General features: G+C 44.0%; 1 protein-coding gene across 4 annotated transcripts in view; it reads right to left on the bottom strand.

Annotated features, from left to right (window-relative positions):
- Window positions 1–4,073: 4,073 nt before the first annotated feature.
- The window catches only part of LOC119707403, a 32,817-nt gene continuing 14,655 nt past the window's right edge, over window positions 4,074–22,235 (bottom strand). For 3 of the 4 annotated variants that reach the window (XM_038152344.1, XM_038152345.1, XM_038152343.1), the window contains 6 exons: window positions 18,053–19,047; window positions 13,926–13,977; window positions 13,723–13,825; window positions 12,325–12,488; window positions 7,684–7,929; window positions 4,074–7,059 (listed from right to left, as the gene is read on the bottom strand). In XM_038152344.1, the coding sequence (XP_038008272.1) occupies window positions 6,322–7,059; window positions 7,684–7,929; window positions 12,325–12,488; window positions 13,723–13,825; window positions 13,926–13,977; window positions 18,053–19,047 (2,298 nt within the window). In that variant the 3' untranslated portion in view covers window positions 4,074–6,321. The remainder of the gene's footprint in view (window positions 7,060–7,683; window positions 7,930–12,324; window positions 12,489–13,722; window positions 13,826–13,925; window positions 13,978–18,052; window positions 19,048–22,235) is intronic. The other variant, XM_038152346.1, reaches the window with a different exon arrangement.

Here is a 22,235-nt window from a genome sequence, read left to right as displayed (position 1 = left end):
GCTTCTGAAGTTGTCTGTGTTTCTTCTGTGGCATGTACTGTCACCACAGAAATGGATGTATGCAACACTTGCTAATACTCACTGAAGCTTTCAGTTATTTGAATGTTGAGATTTTACAAGCAAATGCCATCCCTGAACTTGTAGTAACTGAAAATGACATGAGTTTTTATGTCATTCTCAAACATCCTTAAAAGTGTCAGATGATACTGCAAAGGATCATCAGTATCCCTACAGGATGTATAATAAATTGTATGAGCAAGAGATTATTAAATAGAAGTAAGAGATGCTTACAAATTAAAAAGAAGTAAGTTCAAGATGCTTACAAATTAAAAAGCTTGCTACTTTTTAAAAAGTAGTTACTATTTCAGTTTCTTGCAACACCATAAACCCCGAAGTGACAAGTATTTTACCACCTGATTTAACAGCAGCCTGGATGAAATTACTGTAATACTGTGTTCATCTTTATTACACTTGTATAAATTATAAGGTTTCAAATGACTACTGTTAGTACAACTTTTTCTGCACAGAACTTTAGCCTTGCTGAGTAAATAGGAGGACTTCCTGCACCCTGTTGTATCTGAGGTGGAAAACAGTGATGCCAGAGTTGCTAAGCTTCAAGTTGCAGTTTAGCATCCCAGGATTTTTGTGCTGCTGCCATTCTCGTATTTGAAGCTGGATACCCTTTAATGTTGTAGCTAATCTATGTTGCTGTTCTTAAACCAGCTGTCAGGCTAAATTTAAGTGAAACTCAAACTCAGTTTGAGTATTGTAAAAGTGAAAACATGGTGTTGTTCAGTGCCCCAGAAAGATGAGCTGATAGCCTGTAAAACTGGTAATTTTGGCTGGCCTTGCACTTGCAGGGGTGGATTTAAATGATTTCTACTCCATTATGTCCACAAATTACTTGTAACTAATTTAGTTTGAGGAAGCTGCTGATTTGGGATTAATGCACTCTTGAGAGATCAGGTCTGGCACAGCCAAAGCTCTTTCAAGCATTTTCTGCATAAAGAAAAAAGACAAATGTTGGTGGGATTGAAGGGAGCAAACGTATGGCCACTGGCAGCTCCTCGAGCCCTGGAGTGGCTCAGGTACTCAAACTCTACAGGATAATTTCTGCTTGAATTCTGAAACTGTTTTCATTGTATTTAACAGGAAAAACTTGGTGTTTGACAGTCCAAGGTTAACCATTAGCTCTTTCACAAGACACATGCATTTGGTACCAATTTCTAGTCTTCAGTAGAACTGTGTAGGGCAGATGGCTTAGCCTGCAGCAAGAGCTTAGGGAAATAAGTTGGTTCAAGAAAAAGGAGTTAGGAATTTGGGAAGTGAATGCTTATTCCAAATTATGCTCTGAAAATCTGGTTTCATATGGCCCCTTAGAAGTCTGCTGGAAAGGAGCCTTATTTTTTATGGTCTGCCCTCTTAAAAATAAGTCAACAGTCACTGAAAGTTAGGGAAAAAAATCTTGATTTTAAGAACATGTGAGGGCTTTGCATTTTTTCCACCTATTTTATCTAACATTCTTTCTGCATGATGTTTGGGAGCTGAAATACCACTTATACAATTCCAAGGAATAAGTTCTGAAGAAAACTAATTATACTATTTCCCACAGCAATGCTTAATATGCAAAGATTGCTTCTAAATCTGCTTTCCAGGTCATCCTTCTTTTCTTCACACTTCCATTTTGACTTTCAATGAGGTAATTTCACCCTTAAGCTCATTAGTTTCCATAGGAAATGAATTATAAAAAATGCTAAGTGTGCCATATGAGGTTTAACATCAAAGACATTTCTAGACAGACCATGAATATATGTTGAAGCTGTATTTAGTCTCTGTTGGGTATTCTTTTCAGTGCTGCTGAGTTTCACTTGCTTTCATTAGGTAAGTGTTGGCTTAGGACTTACCTTTTCTTTTCCCTTGCAACTCAAAATAATCTTTAATTGTTTAGAATAAAATCTACTGACTGGACTGTTTGAGTCAAATGTGTTTTGGCACATGTGGGGCTCATGTGCCACCCTCCTGAGGGAAAAAAAACCCCAACAAAACAGTTCTGAGTAGAAAGAGTTGCAACCAACTGCTCTTAACAAAAATTAGAGTTGTGAAAGGAAACCTCAGTTCATGTTTTCCTACTAAGTTATAGGTGGGTTTTTCTTGCTAGATGCTATTCTAAATCTTCCAAGTTAGAATGCATTACCTCGATATTAAATGTGTTGTTTTCCCTTTCCCAGCCTCCATTCCCAACCAGTTCAAGTACCTGACAGTGAGAACCTCAGCACACCAGATTCTTGTCAGCTTGTATAGCTTCAAGCTACTTTGAAGCACTGTTTGTACAGTGAAAAATAGGGAATGCCCACATATTTTTGTTCTATTTAGTCTACCTAATACATTGGCTAGAGGGTTTAATATAGGATATTCCAGAATAATTAATTTTAAAAAGAATAAAGGTAAATATTACTCAGTTTTGTTGAAAATAATACTTCTCTTTGCTAGCTCCATAATGTTTTTTTTACATTTTTTTCCCCATGCAATTGTGATTGGAATGATTATATTTCCCCCTCTTCAGTGAGTGGAGTGCTTATCCCATGCTGCTTGCTTACAGAGCACAGAATCACGCAGCAAACCCTGCACTACACAGGGGTAAAACTGAATCCAAGCCCATGCATGAGGGATGAGGTTTTCTGTCATTAAAAGTGGCAGCACAGCTCTCCAAAGTAATAATAGCTGTTAGGAACAAAATAAATGCCATAAGTAATACTATTTAAAAACTAATCCTAGTCAATATTTACAGCTGAGAGTATTAAAGTGCTTTATCCCACCCAGAGCTTTCAGAATTTCTTAACTCTGCACTGTGACTTTTTGGAAGAGTTTAGGTAGAAGCTGTTTGTGTTCCTGGGGGAAAAAAAAAGAAAATATGAGATCTTCAAAACAGTTGCTTTAGCTATAAGAGGAGGAAAATATTTTATACATTTTTGAAGGTACAAAATATAACATAAATACATTTTTATCAGTTAATTTAAGTGATCTGCCTAAAAAAAAATCCAAAAAACCCCTAATCAAACAAAACTTCAAAAGGCAGGTCAGGAACTGAAGTCTCCCCTGGGGTACCTGCAGCACCCACCTGCAGGCCCTGGGCTTCAGCATCTTCTAGTGCCAGAAGGCATCACCTTTAAATAGTTGGTAAATCAGGCACCTCTGTTCAGGGAATAAGCAGCAGTGTTCAACATTGCATGTTCATCAGGAGCAGGGCCTCTCTCACCACAAATGTGTGTGTGTATACATGGATATATACACATGTATGTGTGTGTGTGCAGTCCATGCAGGTATGTATATATATATATACATGTGTGTGTGTGCAGTCCATGCATGTATGTATATATACACGTGTGTGTGTGTGCAGTCCATGCAGGTATGTATATATATATATACATGTGTGTGTGTGCAGTCCATGCATGTATGTATATATACACATGTGTGTGTGTGCAGTCCATGCAGGTATGTATATATATATATACATGTGTGTGTGTGCAGTCCATGCATGTATGTATATATACACGTGTGTGTGTGTGCAGTCCATGCAGGTATGTATATATATATATACATGTGTGTGTGTGCAGTCCATGCATGTATGTATATATACACATGTGTGTGTGTGCAGTCCATGCATGTATGTATATATATACACATGTATGTGTATGTGTGCAGTCCATGCATGTATGTATATATATAACATGTATGTGTGTGTGTGCAGTCCATGCATATATGTATATACACACATGTATGTGTGTGCAGTCCATGCATGTATGTATATACACACACGTGTGTGTGTGTGTGCAGTCCATACATGTATGTATATATACACATATATGTGTGTGTGCAGTCCATGCACATATGTATATACACACGTGTATGTGTGTGTGCAGTCCATGTAGATATGTATATACACACATCTGTGTGTGTGCAGTCCATGCAGGTATGTATATATACATGCTGCAGCCCATGCTGCAGCCCATGCTGCAGCCAGGGTGCCTGGTGCAGTCCATGCTGCAGCCATGCTGCAGCCAGGGTGCCTGGTGCAGTCCCGTGGATCATTGCCCATATGCTGCTGCAGCAGGCACTGATGGATCTGAAAGGAAACACAAACTCCCACGGAAGCCTCCTCTGGCAGCAGTTAGACAAACCTGGTGAGCAAAGTCTGGGCTTTGGTTACACAACAGGTAGTGGAGGAGGTCGGTGTAAACAACCACCTCATCTTCAGCCTTGGAGAAATTGGGAGGGATCTAAAAAGGAGTGTTTGCTTTTCTGTGTCTGCCACCACTGGGGTACCCCACACGCTCTCCTGGTGCTCTGAGGCACAACTCAGGCTTTCAGCAAAACAAATTAAGTGTTGTTGCACCATAGGAATGAGTGGTTAAACATGCTTTTATTGAAAAAGCCGCTTTTTTCCAGCCCTTCAAATGTAACTATTGTCAATAATTGAACACAAGTACTTTTCAAAAGTAGATTTTAGTATTTCAAACTTTAGAAATGTAATAGAACATTAAATTAAGATGTATATGAACTTAATGCAGTGGAAGTTATTGTTAGAGTACTGAAGACTTCTAAATATTTTTAAAACCATAAATATATTAATCTCTTCCCTTTGAATCAAGTAGCATTAATTTAAAACAACAACAACAAAAAAAAAATACCCACCAATAAAGAACCAACCAACACGGAGCCAGACTTTGGCACTGAACACAGTCTGGAAATAATAAAGGCAGAGACTTGTTTGCTGTTCATGTTTGAGTCAACTGCTAAAGGGCAAATGTGTTTTTGCTTCCACTGCTACCAGCTGCACAGCTTCTATGTCTAGGTAGACATGTAAACACCCAGAGAAAATCTAAGGCAAAACCTATAGTCGTGTGTTGCATATCTCAGACATTAGAGGAGGCAAATGGAAGCTGTAACAGCAGGTGAAATCATAAATAATTCAGTTAAATATTTCAGCAATCAGTCTTAAATGCCTTCACAGAGAAGGATTAAGATAACTGGATGCACACTGCAGCTAATACAGGGGAAGACTTGTGCAGAAGATTTCTTTCTGACACCTGTTTTATGACATACTATTGCTTTAAAACAATGTGCTGTCTCAGCTGCAAAATGCAGCTTCAAGAGGGAATTGTTTCATTTAAGAAAGAAAAACAATTCTGAATTGTGGGACGAGCATGCAGGAGTCTTTTGCAAAGATAGGAAAATATCACCAGGAGGAAATTAAAATACTGATGGGGTTATTAAAGGCAATAGGACTAGCAGGCTTCCCTTTGGTTCAGTGTTCCATCGAATGCCCTGGATTTGTACTCAGGGAGGCACAGCCATGTCGGGTTAATTTCTAAAGAAAGTGAGCACTCAAAGTTTGCCCCACCTTAATTTTGTCTTTCAAGTCTTGCCTGCTAAAAGAAGGGGAATAGTTCTCTAGTCAATGTGCGTTACCAGCAATAAATAGCTGGTGAATGTAGGATCAGAGCAGCTGCAAATATCCAAGTGTTGGATGCTGAAGACTATTCCTAGTATTTCAATGTTTTTGTACACATGCTCCCGTTGCCATGAGGAGTCATTTAATGTAGTGGACTGAGGTGTTCTGAGCCTATGTAGACCTAGCAAAGATAAAGCTACATCAGACTTTAATAGAACAAGCATCTGGTATTGGGTTGCTCAGCTTGTCTGTACACTTCTCTAAAGAGTTAGGAGATGAGATAATCTTGCTGTTTAATATTAGAGTTGCTAATGCTTGGTAAGCTTTGTGTAGACTGCAGAAGTTATGAAATACTTAAAATGAAGTTTACAAAACTGTATGCAAACATGCATGATTGAATTCCTACCCTTGGCTTGGCAAGGCTTGGATTGTACAGGCAGAGCTATAAACAGAAGCTAACTCAGAGCTCCCAACAGACAGACTCAAGTGATGCCACAGGGACAGGGGACTGATTTACATTTCAGATAAAAACCACGGTGTGACTGCCCCCGGTTACTTTCATTCCCATCCCAGAAAAGGGGTTCTGCAGTCTGAAGTACCTTTTCAGAGGATGCTTTCTGGTACAAACTACATCCAAGTCTCATGCAGGAGAAGAGAGATGAGGTTGGTGAGCTGAAGGGGAGGTGGCATCGGTGCTGTGCTGTGGTTTGTATCCTTGTATCTCAGTCCCAACACGTGGGAAGCAAAGACTGCTCTCAACGAAGCTGCCATATGTGACTGCCACACAACTGCTGGACACAGCTTCTGCTCTGCTCATGTCCCTGTTCCCTCTGGCTTTGGGAACTGATGTCTCAGTCTTTCCGAGGACATCACTGGGCTGAGGCTTGGCACAGCGTAGGAGCAGCGGGGGTGCTGCAGTTCTGTGAGGGCTCAGTAGTGTTGGCATCTCCACCTGCTGAGCTCTGCTGGTCCCTGGAGGAGCTGGGGGCCTTCCCATGGCCTTTGTATGAAGTGGGGGATTTAGCCCAAAGGGGAAGGCTCGATGTGAAGGGGGCAGAGCTGTTCCTCTCCGCACTCAGAACCGCCGGCTGTTTCTCTGGCACGGCTGGAGCATACGCAGCATTTTGCTCTGACAGGTGATCTCCACACTGACTGAGGTGTTCCGCCAGGACCAGAGGCTGCTGATCATCCCCTTCTTCAGAAATAACAAAAACTGGTTTGTTTTTATCTGTTTCTACCATCAGCTCCTTTGTTTTTGAACCGTTGACCAAGTTGATTTTCAGTGGGTTGGAGCTCTCTAGAAGATTTTTGGGGCTTTGGCTGTTAGCTGGAGATGCTGCCCCTAGATGTCTTGAGGGATCCAAGGACCTCATATGTTTGCTGTCAGGAGAACTGGCTAAAAATCCAAAATAAGGGTTTCCAAATCTGGATTTCTTCAAATTGCAGGAGGTCAGCTTTCGCTGCCTCTGTGCAGACAGAGTGAGGGGATATGAGGCATTACTGGCAGATGAATCGGAGTAAACAGTCTCTGATGCTCCCTCTATCTCAGTGGCTGAGATTACTTTCCTGGTTGGCACACCTTGGGGTCTTGCAGCTGTAGAAAAACCCTGCACAAAATAGTACAAAAATTAGCAGACATGCCATGAAAAGCAGCTCTCTCTCAAAACTTTGATCCTGAGAGAACTAAAAGTTAAATTTCCTGGTTATTTTGGAGGTAAGATGCATTCTTTAGGATAAACCCGTGTTATTACCTTAAAAAGGAAGAAACATCCTTTATTAGCTTTGTAACAAGCTGTTGGTTTGATGATTACAGTCAGTGAGACCCAGATATCCCTGCCACACCTATGGGTTCCTTGCAGTGCAATAATAATACATCAATTATAATAAATTCAAGGCATAACCAGGGGGAAAAAAGCACATGTCAGAACACTCAATGAGATAATCTTGTCTGAAGGCATTTTTTAATGTTTTTCTGGACTGGGGATAATTTCTTAACCAGGTGCCAACTGCTGGAAAATACAGCTGCTTAATATTTTAGGAAAGCCTGGGTAAATTACAATATAATTAGGCCAGAGAGTTTCCCATACACCAAGGAAGATGGACTGAGATGTGTTTGCACTGCAGGACAGAGAGGTGAGGCACTGGCCAAGGGGAAAACGTGTTCCATCAGTGAACAGTGGGGAAATACTGGAGCTGAGACCCCAACATGCTCCCCTCCCTGCAGGACTCACACTGCTGTCAACCAGCTTTGTGAAGGGGCTGTTGGTGCTCCAGCTGCACCATTTTTTCTGCAGCTGTGGAATTGGAGCCAGGAGGTCGTGGAAGGTGCGGGCGCTCCAGGTGCGCTGCCTGGGACAGGGATTCTCCAGCTGCACGTTCCCCTTCTCAGCAGCCTCTGCCCCTGCAGCCGTGGGGTGGGAGCTCAGCCAGTCTGACACAGAGGCCGGGCTTGTGACGCTTCTTTTCAGGTTTTTGTCCTGAAAAGAGTAAACAAAGATGGTTTATAGGCATCTTGCATCAAAACATTTTTTAAACACTTTAAAAACAGGCTGTTAGTGCAAGAGACTGATTGACTCAGTCGTTCTCAGAGGACTCAGGAATGCAACTTCTCCTCGTTGTTCTCCCAGTGTGCTGCCTGAAGCTCACTGGCTTCCCAGGAGTGTGGAAACCCAGGGCACTGGGAATATTTCTCTGCTCTGGGGTGCCCTGACCCCCAGGAGAGCACTGACTTTGACCCTCATTCATGGAGAAAGTTTCCTAGGCTTCAAGATAGACTGGAATCCACAAAAGTGTGCAATAGATTGTAGAGAGCAGTGTTGGTGTATCACTTGGTGGGAAATTGAGGGTTTGGGATTTTTAGTATGCTGTGGATGGGAGCAAGATGGAGGGCACAGGGTGCTCCTGGGTTTCTTCTTCATGCTTCTCCTTCATTCTTCTTCATGGGTTTGGGTGACATTTTGTAACTGGGCAGAAAAGTCCCCATTGCAGGCTCTTTGGGATCAGTTATTGGGTTAAAAGAGAAAAGAATCTAGGGGTCAGTTCTTAATTGGATAGTTTAGCCTTAAAAGACCTCGTAACCAGAGATTGTTGGCCATTTTGTGCCTTCTAATGAAAAGCTGCCAAACTCACAGAAGTGAGACTGTTTTACTGCTAAGAAATAATAAACACTTGAGTCCAAACATGAACTACCATCTCAAGTGCCTTCAATCCAGACCAAGAGAAACCCACAACTGGTACCCCCACACTGGAGGAAAGTTTTACTTTGCTCCCCCAGTTTCAGGTTTAAAGCTGAAGTGGGAAAATTCAGTGACATAAGATATAGTCCTACAACCCTCACTAAATATATGAAATATCTACAGCTTAATTTTACTGGAAGTATTTGACAGAGCAGAGTTATAAACTTCACTGTGTAAAACAGAATTCTTCCACTCTGCTTGGCTCTTGGAAGGCTCCTGGTGTGTCTGTCTGGGGAAATAAAACTTAAGGGGGGTGGAGCCTACTGAAAGAACTCCAGAAGCAAGCAAGAAGAGAATCAGAAGTCTCAAAAAAGCAAACTTTGGGTGAAAAGATTGAAGTAAGTGGTGCTCTTTATCCTATGTAAGGGAAGAATTAAAAATAATGAAAAATAAAGAGAAGGGAAATAATCTGTTCTCGGTGTCTGTGCTGAATAGAACATGAAGCACAAGAACTGGATTGGAGCCAAGGGGATTTGCATTTCACGTAAAAAATGCTCTTCAGGTGGACAACATGCTGTAGGAGCAGAACAAGACATCCAGACAGCTGTAAAATTGGCATCATCAGAAGGTGAGACTACATTAAACTGCTGTCACCAGCCCTGGGAATGAGCAGAGTTGACCAGACATGGGAATAAACTATAGACAAACTGCTCTTCCATACTTTATGAGTTGTGGTGTTGCATTTGAAATCCCAATTTTTGTCCTTAGTATTGATATGAGCTTAGAGCCAGGAAAGTTAGAGAATTCCTGACATTCCTGTGAATCTCCTTTCATTCTTACTAATACTTCACCTGTTATTTAAGCCTCCCGTTACACAACTCTATACATATTTTTAATTTTCAGCTGTGCGAATATGGTTGTCATGAGAAGAATGCAAAATCCATATTTCCAAAGTTTACACAGTCCTTAAAGAGAAATAAATCCCACAGTGTCCTGGATTTTAAAATCCTGAGAAACCAGAAACATGTAATTTGTTATTTCTGAGAATCTGAATCTCCCGAGTTTCTGCAAATCAAAGAAACTATTTAGTGAATGTGTCATATTGGAAATGGATGGGCAGAGAGGCAAGAAATTAGCACTAGATCAGAAAAAGAAACTCAGTAGGAAGCCAGGAGAGGCAGCAGGCTCTGGATAAGTTGGTTTCAATATTAAGCTTCTAGTCTAAGATTTTATTAAAGGGACAATCTTTATTTATAAAATTTAATCCACCTGTCTTCTCCTTAGTGGCCCCTTCAGGCTGTCTTAGGATTTATTTTTCTAATATTATTATAAATACCTCCAAACTGATGCAAAAATTAGCCTCTGGTTTTGAGATAGGTACACTGGAAGTAACTGGGAAGATGAACAGTGTATTTTCTAAACTTTGGAAAATGTTTTGGCAATAAATGTTTGTTAAACTTCCATGATCATACTTTTAACTCAAACCTTTGCATCTGAAACTTGCAGTGTCTGATCAGAAGTCAGAGATCATAGTCATAAGTCAGCCAAAGGGTGAATGATGCCTTAAACCAAAGGGGATTTAGCAAGCCATGACTACTGGAGGACACCTGGAATCTCCCCAAAAGCCATCCCACCCTCTGTTTCCTCACACCAGTCACAAGCAGAGGGGTTTTTTGTTCTCCTAGCTCTTCCCTTCCCTGTGAAGACACAGGACTGGTGTCTTCAAATAGGTTTGAAAAGCTGCAGAGCAAAAGCCATTTAATCACTGGCTCGGGCCCAGCTGAGCTCAGGCTCACACTTGGTGGGCAGCACAGGACCAAGCAGCCAGACACAATTGCTCAGGGAAAGGTCAAGATAATTTTTTTTAATGAAAGCTCCTTATAATTTAACAAATTCTAGTCAAGCATTTTGCATGAGGTGAGTCTGCTGGCATTATTCACTGTGCTGTGAAGGCTCAGGATTTCACACATGTTTTCACAAGGGGATAACTGCTCAGCTCCTGCCAAGGAACGGGCTGTGCTCCAGCAGATATCTCATCCCACTGCCTGGTGCTGGCCACAAAGCCACACACCACATCCTCTGTGAGGCTGGAGGCTGGCTGGCCAGCAGCATTTCACACCCTAAAAATACACACCTCAAAATTCAACTGCAAACACATCTGACAGCCAGGAGCCCTCAGTATCAAGCGGCCTGATGAGAACCCGTTGGAGTGCAGGTTTGTCATTGTTCTGCTGTGCTCAATTTCCACAGCCCTGGAGAGGATGGTCTTCAGCTGTGGGGAAAGGCCCAGAGCTTTTCAAAAGGTCCTGCCGTGCTTCCAGCCTTGGTTCCTTGAGGAATTTGGTTGGGAGTATTGCCTCACTTGTGTGCTGCATGGGCATCACTGAGGAGATGCTTTCTGACTTAATGTGTTTATTTCTTTGTTGCTTTCACTGTTTTAATGCTCTTTTATTTTTTTATGTATAAATGCCCTCTGAAGGTTGCTTGCAGAAGCAATGTCAGAATAGAAACGGGGGTGTTATATGTATTTGTTCCTTCTGACTAAAGTGGGGAAAAGGGGCAGGAAAATGGTTTTCCCTCCTGCCTAGAAGCTGGATGTGTGTGGGGCTGCCACCAGGTGAAGCTCTCTGCTCTGGAAAGGAGTGGGGAGTGCAGGTGTTTGTTCAAGGGTGTCCAGTCTGGCTACAACTCCCAGTGCCCTGCTCCACAGAAGGTCACATTCAGGCAAGGGAGGGCTCCAGAGCTGTTTTCCCTTCTTTCCCTCTTTTTGTTCATCAGCATGGCCAGCTGGAGGAAAAGCTCAGCACGTGTCTTACACCAGTGTAGGAAAATCCTGACCAGCCTGGCCTCCTGGCTAATTTCCTAATCAAATGCAGGGATACAGAATGCTTTTGTTTTGTAAACGGTGACAGAAGTATTACACAGCCTGTCCTGGGCATGTGAGTTCCTTGTGCTGGTTGTTTATCCTCTAGTGGGAAAAAGAGACAGGGCACTGGAGAAGAGAGTATTGACCAGGGAAAGGCTTTAGCAGACACTTGCAATGGATGTGCTCTGTGTGCACTCACTCGAGGTAGAAGAGGTGACAGCCAGACCTGAGGCTTCTGAGCCCTCATCTGCTTCTAGACAAATAAAGGACCAGGAGTCCAGGGGAAAGAGCTAAAATAAGAGAGAACCTGCTGAATCAATTCAGGTTTCTGTCTGTGAATTTGTGAGGACCTCAGTGCTTTCCCTTGAAGTATTTGATTTTTTTTGGAGCCTCAGCTGTTAATTTTCACATCAGCTTGGTGAGACACTTTCTGCCCAGCTGAGGAGCTGAGTAACTTCCCTGATCACTTGGAGCAGTGGGCAGGGGTAGGTCTGACTCTCAGGTCTTTCAGTTGCTACAGGTGGTAATTCTAATGGAACCTCAGCTTTGCCAATTAACACTTCTGCAGGTTGGTCCTACTGTCTGCTGGCAAACATCTCCATTATTTGCCAGTAGGGTTCTGCATTTGCTCTTCCCAAAGCTGGGAAGATACTGGCTCAGGGGATCACAGTCCACATCGTTTGATGGCAGCTCAGCTTGAGGGGTAGGAGAACTGCCTGGTTCAGTCCCTGCCTTTCTAGAAAGTGGGCATTAGGCAAAAATGGACAGGTATGACAAGTGCTGTCCAAAAGGGACATCCTGCAGCCTGCTAGAGATGCTGGGGGATGTACCTGTATCCTGTAGGTGGTAAAGCTCAGCCCACTGGTGCCAGGTCCAGCAGAAATGATGAACACTTCATCACTCCCAGTCTCAGTGGTCACTGCAGAGATGGAGGAGGGCACATCTGGGTCAGTGTCCTGAGGAGACCGTTCTGTGCTGCCTCGGCAGGAAGTCACTGAGAAAGGAAGAAAATCAATAAAGATTGCTTGCAAGAGTCCAAAACATCTGTTTCCAACTCCTCCCTCCCTCACCAGGCAATCTAGAACAGCCTTTGGCTAGCTGTTGCACCAGCCAGAACAAAATTCCAGTCAACAGTCAGCTCTCCTGAAACTGCAAGCTTTTAAAAACAAAACAAAAGAGGAGAAGAGAAACACCCTTGGGTCTGCTTTCTAATAAAAACAGACATGAACTGAAATTCCTTGTGTTAAACACATGAGGTTATGTTGCAGATCAGACACTTACAAACTCGCTCAACTCATTATTTATTTTTATTTACTCATACCTGCTAATATTGGGAGCTGTAGCTTTTGGTGAAACCCCAGTGAATCTGCTCCTACAGGCAGCCTGATGCTCCAGGGACTGCCATGGAGGGGGGGATGTGTGTCTGCGTGTGTCCCCAAGGCCTGTCATCTGGTCCAGGCAAGGAGAACTCTGGCCACAACCTCCTCAAGAAGGAAATGGGAAGCTGTCCTGGCTGGGAGTACAGGATTAGCTTTTTATGGAGGTATCCTTGTGAGAGCTGAGTGTGTAGTGGCTGATGGTTCACTGGGAACCTGATGGTGAGTCACTACACAGCACAAAGTTCCTCCCTGTTGGCCTCCACTAATCAAAAGGGGCACTGGGACAGTTCATGTGTTGTGACTCAGAATTGCAGCACGTGACATTCTCTGCAGCTTGGCTGGGATGCCTTTTCCAGGAAGGACACTGTGAGGTAAATGTCACCCAAAGCACCTCCATCCATCCAGACCCACGGAAACACGGAGCTCTGGGAGCTGGAGTTGGCCAGAGGCAATCTGAGCATCGTAAAACCCATCCTTTCTGGACAAAGCTAGGCCCAGGGCAGGTCAATCTCTTCCCCAGTTTATGGGTCTGTGTAAGTTGATTGTAGCAGCCTGAACCCAACGCATTTGCTCTGCTAACCCAGTGTCTCTGCAGTGCCATGTGCTGTGACAGCTTGTGTTGGCAGCGTGCTGGAGCTCTGCTTGCGTGAGCTCTTGCCAGGGGAATTACCCGACCAGGGAGGGGGGAGCAGCAAGGGACAGTCCCCAGAACAAAGGCTTTCTGCTGTGGAGTAGCTCTCCAGCTGTGCTTGGGTGAGACAGTGATGAGGGCTGGGGCAGGAAGGATCCGATGGAGTGGCCCGGGGCGCGGGGTGCCCTGACCCGCTGCGGCCCACGCCCCGCACTCACCCGCCTGCTCCCGGCTCACAGAGTGGTTGTTGTTTTCATTCTCCCGGCTTGGCACCACCAGCTGGAGCTCATTGATATCGACAGTGGAGTTCTGGATCCTGTTCTACAACTCAGAACATGCCCCAGTAAACATCGTCAGATAAACAGTGCAACAGCCAACATGAAAGAGAGAAACAGAAATTGCTGAAGCCATGAGCACTAACCTCCTGGTCACTGCATGCGTTGGATGAGCTCCTTTTGGGGCACGTTCTCTGCCTGAAAAGGAGAGACAGCAACAACAACAACAAGCCCTCGAGTGAGTTAAAGATCCAGAGCAGGAAAGTTCTCGGCTCTGCTCATCCTGCGAGGGGAACCCAGCAGGTTATGAGCATCCAAAATACTTGCCAAGACTCAAGGCAGCAAGGCCTGTAAGCAAGGGGAGAAAATGATATGCTCATGTGGTGGAAAGTCAGCTGAAGAAGAGAAGAAGCTGTCATCCTCTTCCTCTACTCGCTGCAAAGCAGCAGCAGAGCTCAGACCTCTGCCAAGTCCCACCAGGCTCCCCCCTGACAGCTGCCCTTCCACATCAGTAACTGAACAGCAGGACTGAGATCCTTCAGTCTGGGCAGTGACATCCCTCTTGTCCTGCTAGACAGAATATCTCATCTGCATAGCTAATGCTGCATACTGGGTTATATTTAGCAAGCAGAGAGCATCAGATGCTGCTCATTTGTGTGACTGTTTCAGTAAAAGGCAGCGCCGTGGCAGATGATGATGGGATGAACGTGCCTCTTGGCTGAAGGGAGACACATGCATGTTCTTAACCGTTTTTCCATGTTTTTACTAAAACTGAGATTACAAAACAACTAGTGTTATAATCTTTTGGATGAATAAGACAAAGATATCACAAAGATAGGCTGGCACTGGTGATAATGACTGAAACAAGGGTAGCCTGTGACCAATGGTTCTCCAGGGGACAATGCAGACACGGGGGAGCATTAGGCACTGACTGATGGGATGCAACCCAGGGTATTGCAACGGCAAATTCTCACCCCAGGTGATGGGTGGGCAGCAGGCAGTGACGGGCAGGGCGGCTTGTGTGGGGAGAGATGGCAACACTGAAGGCTTGGCGGAGTCACTGCACACTCAAGGGCTGGGAGGCGATGCAGGTGTAAAGTGCAGCTGCAATTCATGGGTTGCAACCATACAGGGAAAGTTTGACTGCACGGGACAGGATTAAAATTAAATAAGATGGACGTATCTGTTGTTCCTGGGGCTTGGGAAAGAAAATAAAAAATCCCCCATTACTCGAGCCAGGCTTCATGGCCAAAAGTAATTAGAATTATTGGCCAACTAACAACTGAAGCTTTCATTCCCTCCCCAAGTAGAAAACAAAAGCTGCAGTGTGGCAGAGACTTGGAGTTTCCCCAGAGAGCTTTGCCCTGCTCAATGCAATGAGCCTGAGCAGATACTGCTGATGACTTGGTGCACCGGAGTGGCAGCGGGTGCCAAGCCCATCCCAGGCCATTTCTACTCCTGGCAAGGCAGAGCCTGCTACTTTTAGCTAAGCAAGAGCAACAGATAGAAATGGAAAAAAAAAAAAATCAACAGCTGAACCTGGTACCAGAGGAATAAATAAAGTATGAAGAGAAAAGAAAGTTGAGGGCAAGTTTACAAGGCCAAGAGCTTCCAGGTTCCTCTTGGCATCCCCTGCAGTGCCCAGTCCAGCCAGGACAGTGTCCCTGTGCCTCAGGGGGCTGCTCCCAGTTCTGAGTGTGCTGCACTGGTAAAGCAGCCTCATCTCCCCCCTGAGCCCACCCCACGTCTCCCTGACATTTTCTGCAGTGAGGACAGACTGTGGCTAATACACATTTGACAACTCATTTCAAGCCCCTATTTAGGACAAGAAGCATAAAATAGAGCTTGATGGGCTCAATCTAAAAGAAGTTTAGTGCTTAATGGCCTCAGCAGTCTTATTCTGAGCTGCATTAAAAACCCACAGCTGCCAGCTGTAGGCAAGCTCCAACCAGTGCCAGTGGTTCTGAGCCAGAGACCAATACCCTTGCAGCAGTTAGCACAGTGAAGAGGGAGAAAAGGTTCTTCCAGTGCAACACAGGTGAGGTAACTCAGCACAGGTCATGGCATCACTTCCACCTGGTCTCACCTGAACGCTCTAAGTCTGACAAATAGAGTGGTGTAATCAAGGCTTCCAGGAGCAGCATGCAGGGAATACAGGAGGCTGGGATAGTAAACACCCTGTCAAGAGGCTAAAGGAGGAGGGGTAGTCTCGATTCAATAGCTGGCTGAGGTATAGGTATCTTCTTAAAAAAAAAAAAAAAAAAAAAAAAAAAGAAAGAAAAAAAAAAGAGAAAGAGTTGCAGAGCAATGAAGAGGCAGAAATGCCAGTGTTGAAAGAAGCAAGCCTAATCCTGTGCCATAGGGACCCCTGTAGGAAGTGTTCCCAGCGACCAGAACACACAAACATTGGTGTGTGGGGCTGAAGCCCTGTGGACTGTTTTTTCTGTTGGTCAGCAGAAGCAGAACATTATTTTGTAAACATCTGACAAACAAAAAGCCAAACTGTGAGTGTGAGCAGCATGGCCTGACTTTCTAAACAGGCTTTGCAGGGGAAACCTCAGCCAGTGGAGCCTCAGATTGCCAGTGCACTTTTTGGGCTGAATAATACTCTGCTTCATGGATCGTTACAGTGAAATTAAATAGGGGTATTGGAGCAAGAACAGCCTACTCAACATGTGTATCAGCCCAGACTGCTGCCATAGCAAAGGGAGCCTGTTTCTGTCTCTTTTGAAGATTGGCAAGGGTATAAAAAAAAAGTATTTGGTATCTGGAAGACATTTTCCACCAGATTTTTCCTTTAGAGCTAGCAAAAAATTGTGGTCTAAATTAGTGCTCTGTAAGCTCTTTAAAAACAAAAAGGTTAGCTAGATGTAGTACATGCAAGTTTAACTCTTACACCTACAAAAAATTCAGATCCCTAAAGCAGGAATTTCTATGTATACAGAAACAGAGATGATATTTAAGCTTCACCACTGTGCCCATGTTCTCTGGTGCCCAGCGTGATTGGCCTGCATTTCATGTTTATTCTGCCAGAGCTGCAAAATGCAGCCTCCATCAGGACAAGGAAAACCAAATTGCTCTGCCAAACCAGCCCCAGTGTTGAGAGTGTCTGGGCAATCCTGAGACTCTGGGGCTGGAGGATTCACACTGGATGAGGCAGGGGATGCAGGAAGGGAGAAACCAGAGCAGCTGCTTGATGGCTCTGGGAAATGAACACTCCTGCCAATTCCCAGCCCAGAGTGGAGCCCTGCAAGGGGCACTGTTTGTTTCAGTTTACCTGATGTTTTCATGGAAGTCAAATCATTTGGAAAACGGTGTTTATTTTGACAAAAACCTGGGGAGAATGGGCTCTGTTTTGAATTTGTTGGAAGGGAGAGAAATAAATCACGGTTTCTACAAAAATGTTTTCACTAGGGAGTTAGAAAAATGCAAACATATGCTGGGGGGCGGAGAAGTGTTCCTTGGATAGATATAGAGAAAAGAAATACATAAAAGAAAAGCAATTGACTGGAGAGGCATGCTTGTGTAACTGTTAGCATTTAACTAGTTAGCATCAGGACCTGGAAAGCCACAACCTAGCCTGACCATCAGCTCATTTGACTGGATTGTTTTGGATTGCATTTGGGAACAATGAGAGCTACTGCAGCATGGCTCTGGGCTCTTCCCCAGCACCAAAGGGATGTGCAGATGACTTCTGAACATACTGAATGCATTGGATTTAGAATTTCTGCACAGTCTCTTGGATAAAATATGCTACAGATGGGAAAATATTTTTAAATCTTAATTCTATGTGGTAATACTTTGGTTATTATTTACTTTTCTGCAGAGTGCTAGTGATGGTTAGTTAGAGCCAAACTGTGGGATCTCTGTGAAAAGATGCAGTGACTGTCAGCTCAGACTGCTCAGGAGACTCAGGGAAGGATGATCTTTCTCTGCTGAATTTGTCCATCAGCCAAAAGCTGAGATTCAAAGGCCCCACTGCCATTGAAACAAAAAAATGCCCAGGAAAGTCCTGACTATTCAGGTATTTCTGCAGGAAAAAGAAAATAAATCTGAGGTACAGGAGCTGTAGAAGTAGGAAAGAAAACTGAGGAGCCACGGGCAGGAGCAGTGAGGGGCACTGATTTCCTCTGTACCCACTCTACCATATTTGGAGGACAGCAGGAGCTGGCAGAGCAAAGGAAAGGTAACTCTTCTCTGGAAATGTAACTCTTCTCTGGTCATTTCCCTACACGTAACATCACATGCTTCCAAGGCTCTGGCATCACCTTACCTGCAAGCTATGCAGAGGGCAGAGAGCAAAGCGAGAGCAAAGACAACAATCCCTGTTACAATTGCCAGCACCATCATGTTTTCCTTCCTCTCCTGCCTCACAGCATCCACAGTGCTGGGGTCAGTGATGTTCCTGTACTCGAACAGCATCGCAAAGCCTCGGCCCCGGTCCGTGGTGGTGATCAGCTCCATGATAACCTCGACCATTTCCAGAGATGAACCAAAGACCATGGTCTTGTTTACAGGGGAATTTGGGCCGCAGAAGCGAGAGGAAAAGGTGATGAGATCAGAAACATATAATACATCATGGGGACATACATCCCCTGCTGACTGAGGGCTGGAGGAGATTTCCATGGGCAGTGCTGTTGAGGGAAGTGTCCAGCTCTCTGCTGTGACTTCATCTCTCTCACTAGCAGCTAGGTGGGCAAGCAACATCTTCCCTTCAAAATCCTCTCCTGCTTCCAGGCCACTGGTATTTTGCCTCTGCATTGAGGCACTACCAGCCACAGGGAGTGGCAGCTCCTCTGGCTGAGCCTTGGAAATTGCTTTGGGTTCCTTCATCTGCTTCCACTGGTTTTCTTCAGATGCTTGTTTGGCTTCATTTTTTTTGGAGATGGTTCCTGGAAGTTCATCCAGGTGACCAGCAAGGTCCTTTGACTGGTCTCCAGGGCTGCTCAGATTCTGAGCTGCCTTTGATGTCGAGGTCCGCAGAGGAGGTTTTGTGGTGTGGACAGCAAAGTCCAGGTTTTCCTCAAGAGAAGGCATGTCCTGATTTTCTGTTGTAGCAGGGGCTGAAAAGCCATCCCAGGGGGTTGGAGTTTCACTAGAGCTCTCAAAAATGTCAAAGTCAAATATTTCCAAGATGAGATGGGTCCTCATGGGAATGAAAAACTGCCAGACGCAGTGTGTCCCCGGGTAGTAGTTGTTGGGAAAACCTGGCGACAAAATCAGGCCTCTTTCCATTGATTCCACCACTGCACCACAGGAGTAATACACCTGGGAAATGAAACAAAGACTCTTACATCTTGCCATAGATTATACCCAGCATGCAGTCTGCCAGACCAATGGAAGGTCCAGCTCTTTTCTTTCCCTTCAGAGACTGGTTTAAGATACCCCCAAGAGAGGGAAATTCATTAAGCTTGTGCAAGTCTTAGCTCCTACTTTTGTGGAGCATCAATCTAATATGGGAAGCCACTCTTAGAGACTATGGAAGTGCATATTGGATGGTCAACCTCCAAGAGAAATAGAACCCACATAAGTAATTCACATAATTCTCACTTCCTACTACTGATAATTTGTGCTGTTGGCAAACATACAACTTTTTGACCACACAAATGTGTTGCCCTAAACAGTTGGTTGTGTGAGAAAAAACCTTAAGAAGCTAAAGGAAAAATGTGTCACAGCATTTAAAACTCTGTGTTATTTTCCTTACAAAAACGTTTTCATGTAAAAAAAGAACCTTTGCATTGATGATCACCCATGATTCATCCAACCAACTCATCTTCTGTTTCAAGGACATTCAGCCTTATTTACTTCAGTAAAATGTAGCTGCTTTTGATTGGACAAATTGCCTCTTTTTCAAGTGCAAAGCTTCTCAAAATAGTGACAGCAGATACCACTCTCACCAGTAAACCAGCAACCAACATGCATTTTACATAACACAGTGACAGTTCCATGTAAATCTGCTATTTCTTCCTTCTCCACAAATAGCCTCCAGCCTCCAAGGAGGAAGGAAGTCCATAAATGGTGGCCATAAAAACCACCATTCTCTGCTTTTCTAAAGGTGCATGAGGCTGCTTTTGCACATCATATTTACAACTACCTTCTCCCAAAGCCACTCTCATGACTTTTTTCAAGGTTCTTTCATAAATTTGCAGAGCACAGAGCCCAGTCTGTGCCTTAGGCAATTGTTTTTGAAAAGGGAAAGAAAAAAAACAAAACAGAAGTGCTTAAGTCACAAGCCTGGTCCAGGAGCATGGGTTTACGAGCATTAATTGGAAAAGAAAGGGAATGCTTTGGGTTTGGTGTGGTTTTTTATTGGAAATGATTAGTTGTCTTGGTCTGTTATCTATTTAAACACAAAGGAACTTGGCAGTAGAACAAACGAAGCTTATGAAGTCCATATAAAGCCACAAAGATCAAAATACTCCAGATTTTTTTTCTCTTGGTCCCTCCCCTTGGCTCATATTGAAATGGAAAGAAAAAAAATGCAATGCCAAATGTTAAAAGCTCCTAAATAGAAACAAAAAGCCAGACCTGTTCTACGAGGCACAACCTTTGTTTTCCAGCAGGTGCTGCTCATATTCTGGGGGGGTTTCAGGGTGGATGCAGGATGGCCACAGAAAAGGACCAAAACAGTAATGTGGGTGGAAACTGTGCTCTGTATTCAACTTGGAATCCAATATTTGACTTGTAAAAGTGTCATCTAAATCAAAGCTTATGTTAATTATAGTGGAATAAACTACAGGCTGCTCATTTAAGGCACCTGGGCTGGATTATGGCTGGAAGTCTCAAGTGGAAAAGAAACCACATTCATTGCCACACACATATTATTCTTTGTCTAATGCATTAAGAGTCCCACATATAAAACCAAAACATATTAATAGAAATTTACTGATCTTTTCTCCAAGAGGTGAAGTATTGGGGTTCAGTCTGGATTAGTTAATTAATTACAAAAATCCAGGGGAAACAAGCAAAGCAAAACTTTATGTCAATTTAAGAGGCTACAGGTCCTAACAGATCCATTTACTAATTCCCATCAGAATTGTAGACACAGTTGTTGCCACTTGGATTTTACTGAAAACTTGCTGGTTTCCAGTGAATATGCTCCTCTTTCCTCAGGGAGAGGATGCTTCTTACACTTGGAAGAATAGAGGGATTTTCTGACACTTCTCTTGTATTCCTTCCCTTCATCCCAGCATACCAGTGCAGTCTTGCCTTTGCTCCACACTAATCTTCTGAGCTCACTTTTAAACAAGTATTTGCATAGGAAGAAACAGTAAACACCACCTAACTTTTGCACTAAAATATGTGCCCAGTTTAGGAGGCAGAATGCGCACCAGAACTGCTGCTCTCGCAGGGTGGCACTCCTGGATGTGGGAGGATCACAGATTGGCTCAAGCCTCCTTAAATTAGCAGTGATTGAGGGCTGAGATTTTGTTTTGGGGAGTATGTGAACTGATCCAGTTGCCTTTTTTCAGACACTGAGAAGGCGCTTGGAGGCGTTCACAGCCCCTCCTCTACTACCAGGAGACTTTGTTAACACCCCAGAGCTGCAGCCACCAGATCAGAGGGTCCTTGGGATTCAGCACCAGAGTGCTGAATGGGGAAGTGCCTCCCCCACAAATCCCTCGCCCCCACCCTCAGGATAAGCTCCCTTTCCTGCCTTCACTTTCACTCAGATCTGTCAAACTGTCATCATTTGAGGAGGAATATCTTGCACATTCTGTGTACATCCAAGGAGTCTCAGATGCAAGACGCCTCTTGAGCCACCAGCTGGCTACAATAAAAACCCCAAGAGCTGCCCTGCACTCCCAAATCTGGGCAGAGGGGGAAGTGCAATGTGTGAATTCCAGAAATATGGCTGAAAGGTTGTGGCAGTGGGGGAATTGTTAATTTATTATGGCTTGTGAGACCAAAAAGATTGAAGACTTGCTCTGAGATCAGGGGAAAAAAACCCACAAGGGAGAGGAAATGCAAGATAGATCTGAGGGAAGGGGAGGGGGAAGGATTTCTGATTAGTTTATAATCCCCAACTGAATGAATGACAAAATGGTTTTGTTCATTTGAATCACCCATTATGAACCCTGAGTTTTGCCAATTAGAGACAGATGTTCCCTTCTGCAGCAAGCTACAGACTTGTGGGCTTTTGACAGATGCATGCAAAAAAAATTGGCACATTTTTAATCTTTGCAAATGATAGGTTGTTGTCTTTTTAAAACCAACATTTGATATATGCCCACACGAATTAGATGAATTATGAGCGGGGAGAACCAGATTACCAGTCCTGTTTGTCTGCTTTCCAGTACTTTCCTCTCTGGCCAGAGATTCCAAATGCTTCCAACAGTTGTGTTGAACTGAACCTCCAGTCCATCGTGGTCAGACAAATCCTATCAGCTTTCTGTACTGGGGGAACTGGGGAACTGCATTTAGTATGTTTAGAAGTAACTCAAATCTCAGCTACT

The sequence above is a fragment of the Motacilla alba genome, chromosome 15 (assembly GCF_015832195.1).
Source record: "Motacilla alba alba isolate MOTALB_02 chromosome 15, Motacilla_alba_V1.0_pri, whole genome shotgun sequence".
In the NCBI taxonomy this organism is placed as follows: Eukaryota; Metazoa; Chordata; class Aves; order Passeriformes; family Motacillidae; genus Motacilla; species Motacilla alba.
The sequence above is the reverse complement of the archived record's forward strand: the minus strand, read 5'-3'. Positions and strand labels throughout refer to the sequence as shown.